Raw genomic sequence first — 7,569 nt, 5'->3', positions numbered from 1 at the left:
CCAACAAAGTAAACGAAGATTGTATTCTCTACTTACATGTAGGGATGTAATGATTACCGGTATAATGGTAAACCGCGATAAAAATATTGACCGCTTTCATTTCAAACATCATGATTATCACTGTTGATTACCGCGATGTGGAAACCGTGTGTTTAATCCTTCCCAGCTTCATCCGAGCCTGCTTTTGACATACAGTAGGCCTGGTACAATAGAAAAAAAACTGGTACCCTACTGATTCTGTTGTCTAATTGATGGTTTTAACTACGATTCAGATTAGGCTACGCCTGATTTTATAAGGCGGAACTTTTTCACCGCAAAATGTGCACCGTATCATGTAGCCACTCTGCTTCTTTTTATGTTCACGTCCACATTAAATCCATTCCACTCACGTTATCAGGAGAATACAGTAGCCTAAAGTTTTATTTTGAACGCTTACTTTGGTCTCACTCATTGTATCCAAATAACAGAAAGAAAAAAAAATAGCAAACTCCAAGTTATGGTAGGGTGTTAAGCTATAAGCACATAGCCAATTAAACATGAAGAAAAAAGTGAACGGGACACTTATTGAAACTATTTCAGCTTGTGTAGGACTATCAGTGCTTTCTGAACATATTGAAAACGGTTTTAGAAATACCGTGATAATACCGAAAACCGTGATAATTTTGGTCACTATAATCGTGAGGTTAAATTTTCATACCATTACATTCCTAGTTACATGTTTGAAATTCTAACATGCACGCTCCAAAGACCTAATGCTACAATGTGTTGCTCAATCAGTCCACTTTTTGAAAATTTGCAAGGGAGCAAAAGCTCTGTGTGTTGCCAGAGTACTGTACTGATGCAAACTACTGGTCTGGTAGTTATGTAATGGCAATGCCAGATTTGTCATCCATATACCTCAATGATCTACTGATTTATAATCCATAATCATGCTGTTTCATTCATAATACTTATTGTAGGCTGTGGAAGGACGTTATTAAGTGTGTCCAGTTCTCTTAACCTCTTAATGGGGAGCCACACCATCCAGTTAAGAAACAATACAACAGTTGAAATGAGTCAGACCATAAACTTATGACATTATTCCGTAAAGTCAGCTTAAAAGCAACAGTAAACATGATTAGACATTTTTTTTAAAAATAAAGAAAAACAGTGGAACTGAAAGTAGAACAGGTGGATGGCCTCTGCATCTTCTCATTACAGGCCAACGCTGCAGAGAGGGACACTTGGCAGGAGCTTAGCGGACAACTACGACACTCTTTCCCTTTAAGAACCCGATTTCTTACCAAAAGGGGATTACACTTCTACAGAACCTGACCAACATTGATTTCTGACCATCTGGACAGTAGTGCGAGTTCATTACATCGCCGGCCGGGCCGCCTAGACAAGCCGCGGCTTGCTGATGAAACACAGTGGTGCGAGAGCATATTAAATCTTCTGGCAGGGTAAGCTGCCCTCCAATCTGTAGACTGGACTGGGCCAGTGGCCGAGGACACTGAGAGCCCTATCGCATCCCTGACAACGTCTGTAAGTGATTCAGTAAGATGTGTAGAAATAAACTATTAGAATGTCATTACAGACTGATTGATTGATTGATTGATTGATTGATTGATTGATTGATTGATACTTTATGTATCCAGAGGGAAATTTGTGTAATATATTAATAATATAGCAATAATACAGCAAATAATGTTTTACTGTATGGTCCTCTGACAGAAATAGGGAAGGTGGAGAGAATTCAATTAGTTCTTGTGTGAGATTGTATGGCAGACTCATCGAAAAAGTGTATCTTTTGTGAGTATCATCTAATTAATGAGCAATTATGAGTAAGTAGGCATCTTAAATTAACTGCAAGCAAACCACCTGCAAACAAACCACCACCGCACATTTGGTTTGATGAGGATTCCTTATTTTACACAAATATTCGATGGTGCTTACAGGATAGTGCCATAATTGTTCTGTCATATGAATGATATAGCAATGCAATACTTGAGGATGAATTTTACTCAAGCATATAAACTGCCCAATATTGTTGTAAGGTCTTACTGCTACCAACTACCTCAGAGGTACTGCCCTAGACCTACTTTCCTCTGAGATTGCACTTAGTTGTCATACCCTTGATCTATGGGATAGATTACCAGCAGTCCAGCTACTCTTGCAACCTTGCTATATTCATTAAGATCACAAAAAGAACACTCTTAAAACGAATGCATTGGAAACAACACAAACTGTCTGGACACAGATGTGTTTAAAAAACAATGCAAATTGTGTTGTATTCAATGCAAGTTGTGTTATTTTCAACACATACTGTGTAATGAATAACAAAAACAATATGTTATATGTTTTTAACAATATGTTAACAACACAAACTGAAATGAATCTAGTCCCCTGTACTTGTCAAACAGCATGCTGGGAATGAAATAGTATTATTAGAGGCATGAACAGAACAGCTATGAGCCAGAATAAGACACTCCCGTTCAACACAGAGCAGTCAGGAGACATAATATCTTGTAGTTCCACTGTTAGCTATAGCTGCTTTGTTCATTGGTCTTCCTTTGAAGTCAAATCTGTGAGGATTGTTACTGATGAAATGTAATTCAATGAAACGTAATTGAATGTCACTGACACTAGAGGTAATTATGTCCCTACATTGTCGATGGTTTATAACAAGAAGGAGAAGAATGACACAGCATGGGTACTTAATCATTAGACACTAAAAAAAATCAGTAATTTCCAATTAGTTTTCAAGTTTTAAATTTCCGGTTGTAGGCTACGGGTCAAGAAACTGTCCAGCACATTATGAGCACTGACTTATATTGTGGTAGTATATTAACTGCCCCTGAAACAGTATGGCTGCATAAAGAGCCTAACGTTTCTTTGGCATGCAGATATGAACTGAGTGGTCACTTCTGACCACACCAGCTAAGGGAGAGGGCCTAAATACCCTACAGAAAATAGGTTTTAATGACCACATGAGTAGGTAAATTGAAAAGGAACACATTGTCATTGGCTGTGCTTTTGCCATTGCTGAGATGTACAATAGCATTGCCCTATCAGGCTTCCTGTTTTGTAAATATATGGTGGATCAGTTCTGAGGCTTACTTAAACGTTTCCATCTGTAGATAACCTGCCTTAGAATCCGATCTCTGTACTCCTTTGATTGGGCTCTGTTAGACGGATGTACACCCCTAAGGGCAATTACTGCAGATGTGAGAAAACAATAGGAGCTGGTATGTTTAGACTAACTGGGGTAATAATTATCCTCTGACAGACTGCTTCGCTAGCACATCCCCGCCCATATCCAAGAGGACCTCCACAATTAACCACTCCAAAGGCAAACGGCACACTGTTAGCCACACAAAGACAGCTCCCAACAGCTTACTGCCCACTGTGTGCTGCATTAATCGAATATGTGTAATAATAATTAAACTAGGGTGAACATTGGGGGGAAGAATTCTGGAACATTTTCATGTTCGGCGTTCTCAGGAGAATCGTTCTCTCCAGCTGAGTAACATTGCAATTTTAAGGGAGCATAAATTGATGGTGTGAGGAGGAAATGGCCTAAGCTATATCTGCGATCTATATGAAAAACCGTAAGCATTCATACATTAACAAATGACTTGAATTTTAGAATATTTTCAGTAAGTGTCCTGTAGGGTGTTGCATTTATCCTCTCATTCAAGTTGAGTTTTAGCATAAAGCCATATAGAGATGTAAGCTCATACACTGAAGCCAGACCTTTGAACATTGTATGGGATTCACACCACAGCCCAGTCTGTTAATAATGATCTTTCTGCTTGGCTGTCCAGATTCCCCACTATTCCAGGTCCCAGCCCATCCACATGGCCTACATATCAGTCTAATCCTGTTCGGAGTGCAGCCTCAGTGTACTTCTTTACACTGTTTCCTGCATTAATAATGCTGCTGAGCCCCAGTGATATTATGGTGTCAAGTTAGTTCTACTTATCACAGGGCGGAGAGGACTGAAATAGGTATGACCTACAACTTCCCTGGAACAACAAAATACTTTTTCCAAAGGTTACACGACTCAAAATCCAAACTATTTGGGGGTTGAAGGGCAACATTAAAGGTGTCTTTTTTGCAGTCACTGGGACCATAGAAACTGTGTAGGATTCAGTGGAAAAGTAGAGAGCCCTTGAACCTAAAACAAGGACTTCAATCTAAAGTAAGGAGCACTTGAATTTAGCATGGGTTAGTTTTGACAGATCTCTGCTTCACTCTAGCGTAACTGAAGCAGGGATCATCCTTGATGCCTCCAGAGGGTGTATTATCACATCACACTTGTTACGTGTGGTTGGAGAAAATAGTTTGGCATTCCACACCATGCTGCCGACAGTATACTTTCTTCAAAGTAATCCCCACAAAACAGCCTACAGGTATGTAACTTTTCGGGATAATCTATCTGTTCTATTAAAAGCACCAGGTACTTCACATGGAATGCACTTATCAAAGGGAATCCCATCTCGCTCCTGTAAATCTCTGAGGAGAACTTGGACACAACTTAGTCTGATAAAGCAAGCGAGACACAACATTGCAGTTGCCACAGGGTAGAACACCTTGAGTATAAGGTCCATTTGTTTATACAAGATTCCTATAGGGTCTATAGAAGAGCTGTAAGATTCCTATAGGGTCTATAGAAGAGATGTAAGATTCCTATAGTCTATAGAAGAGCTATAAGATTGCCTACATCTGAGTTGAGCAGCATCTTCTGTGAGGCTATGACCTCATTAGTCGACACCTTCGACATGTCTTTGTGACCATGGAGACACCCAGGACCAATGTTTTGAGGTAAAAGGCTGAAGCCTAGGAACGTTAGGAATGCAGGAATGTACTGTAAACTACCGGTATATTGTACACATGTCCATTTACAACATAATCATTCAGGTGTTTAAGTTTTGTTTTAATTATTGTTCTTTGTAAATATTTATTACCACGATAATGTGGTAACATACTTTCCCAAATCAGTCCGCTCTCAGCAGGAGAGGCCTCCAAATTCTTGGATGGCACAGCCAAACCATGGAAACAGCATTTCACTCCACATCACTTCACTCAAACAAGGACAACTCTGAGCTGGTGTTGTTCAGGCTGGCAAAGACAGGCATTCCTGCACGCTCAGAGAGATATGATCCATCAAACACATCATAAGTCGACCCCTCACCAAAGCTAAATACACACTGAGATGATCACTGAAATACTCCTCAATCCAATTAAGTCCCTGTGGGGGGTTCAGACTCCCATCCTCTACAGAGCAGCTTTGAGTCAGAAGCTTTGTATTTTCAAAAGGAATAAAACGAAACGAGTTTCATTCAAAAGGGGCCACATGATTTTGTAATTAGACAGAATGTTACATATCTTAATAACATCCTAATGACCTTGGATGAACAGTAAAGTGAACTGAAAATCAATCAAAAGAGAAATTCTGCACACTCCATGCAAGTATCTTGTAAGGGAAAAATACTTTTTATGACACCACCTCCTCTGGTGGTGAGTGTGCTGTGTGCCTTTAAACTGTAAATCAACAAATTGATCATCTATAGATTTTAACACACAGAGAGAGAGAAGAGACTAACATCGGACTCGTTTTCCAGGGATAGTTGGTGTATCTTTATACTTTCACACCCACCATGAGCACAACCTCCCCCTAACCAGTGTGAGCATTAAGATTACCATTAACAAATTCATTCATTCGAGGATTAAGGGTGGGCTCAACATCTATTCCTTTTACAGTAAGCCAGATGCGGAGGGTGCAGACACAACCCTCAACAGCACAAGCAGCGCCACAGACCTCAGGCTTCCTAGGGGTCCCAAGCCACCCAACCACAGCGGTTATTCCTCCCCAGGGAAGTTTCTAAGACTGACAGCCCCCTTCTTCATTCCAGATGGGGGAATCAGAAGGCACTAGAAAAAAATCCTAATCCCCAGCAGCCACCCATCTGCTGAATGGGACCTGCGGAGGGCTGCATGGCGCAATGTACGGACAGAGGAGGGGAAACTGGGACAGTCCGCGGCCACGGGGGTCAGGGGTCACTGGGTTAAGAGCACAGCTGCAGCTGTAGTCTGTAGCTCGCACACAGAGCCGACCCCCCCCCCCCACCCCTAAACAAAGCTACATAATTTTGTGTGTACCCCTTACAATTCAATTTCAGTGGCATTTAATTAAATTGTTATGATTAACTATAAATAACCATTTACATTTCTAAGATAATTAAACATGTTTGCTCAAATGAATACTAACTAACCCATTCAGTCACTTCCAATTCAGCTGTGATTGTATCACATTTACTGGCTGCATTCTGGTGCACCCTCTGCTTTTGACATTAAAGGCCTGAACTACTGAGAAGAAGGAAGCACCTCGTTTGGTGCACAAAAGCCCCCACTCACTGGAGACAGCTGGACGTGTCAGGAGCGCCAATCCCGAGCCTCATCCTGATCATGTCCCAGTTGTGTTAAACCCCCATTTCAGAGTAGAAGTGAATATTTGGGAATAGCTGATACACTAAGAGCCTGTTCCAGCACAGTGGGCGTAATGTGGTGCAGACGCGGGATTACTTTTAATGCTGAAAAACTATTGTTATCTTTATCCAGATGTGTAAAACGGTGAGGGATATTACATTTTCAGTTACTTTAATTCTAAATAGTTCAACCGTTATAAAAACGTCTATGTTACATTCAGCGTGTTCAACATGTTCACCTGTTCAATAGAACATTTCAAAATCAAAACATTTACGTAAACTCTATTTTGAGAGGGATGTTGTTCGTTTACGCTTGTGTAAGCAATCAGAAAGATAGAGTCAGCTTACATGGTTTCTGTGATCTGACAGTAAAGACCATACAGATGTGAGCATGTGGGGTGGGGGTAGCATCTCCAGCATTAGGTAGTATTTCCAGAACAAATAAACTGCAAAACTTACGTGAACACAAAAAATAAAGTTGAGGATCCCACCAGGAGACAAGCGGCGGTGGCCACAGGTATGTAGGCGCTGGGTTTACATCTCTCTCCAGCGCAAGCCGGCATTCTGAAGTTACCATTACTTCATCCTTTATCCCAGCAAAGACATCGTGTTAGTGAGTGCTATTAAATATCCTCCGACTCCGCCATAGGTTTCCAAGTGTCCACATATCCAAATAAATCGAATTTACTCTCTTTTACGACAAGTGTAGGCTATTCCGGAGAGCCTGTCATTGCATTTCAGCGATGTAACCACTCTAGTGGTTTTAGGGAGGAGCTTTCATTCAAATTAGCCATGATTTAATGACGTGATTCCTTTAATCTCCATACAGAACGTGGATGGGTTGATCATGCTTCAGAAGCCTCATTCATTGAAACAACGTAGGCCTAAAAATGGTGAGGGAATAATTTAAGAAAGAATTTTAAAAAATCTGTAATGCATCCTTTTCCAATGTGGAATTATACACAGTGAGATAAATTGCTTTTGAACCTCTACATTGTGGCAGGAGTCCGTTCTTAACTTAACGCCTAGTTTATTTAACTTGAAAATAAAACTACAAGAGTAGGCTATTTAACAATCAAAAAATGATGCAAGTAGATTA

The 7,569-nt window shown here is 40.5% G+C and overlaps 1 protein-coding gene across 1 annotated transcript in view; it reads right to left on the bottom strand.

Annotated features, from left to right (window-relative positions):
• Nucleotides 1-7,033, bottom strand: part of zdhhc8a (zDHHC palmitoyltransferase 8a) — an 18,830-nt gene extending 11,797 nt beyond the window's left edge. The window contains exon 1 of the mRNA XM_076302454.1: nt 6,930-7,033. Coding sequence (XP_076158569.1) covers nt 6,930-7,033 — 104 coding nt within the window. The remainder of the gene's footprint in view (nt 1-6,929) is intronic.
• Nucleotides 7,034-7,569: the final 536 nt, after the last annotated feature.

Source organism: Alosa pseudoharengus, unplaced genomic scaffold (genome assembly GCF_046254945.1).
Source record: "Alosa pseudoharengus isolate Yale_2024_CS ecotype anadromous, Long Island Sound unplaced genomic scaffold, YU_APseudo_1.1 YU_APseudo_1.1_scf_24, whole genome shotgun sequence".
Taxonomy (NCBI): domain Eukaryota; kingdom Metazoa; phylum Chordata; class Actinopteri; order Clupeiformes; family Clupeidae; genus Alosa; species Alosa pseudoharengus.
This window is presented reverse-complemented; position numbering and strand designations above follow the sequence as displayed.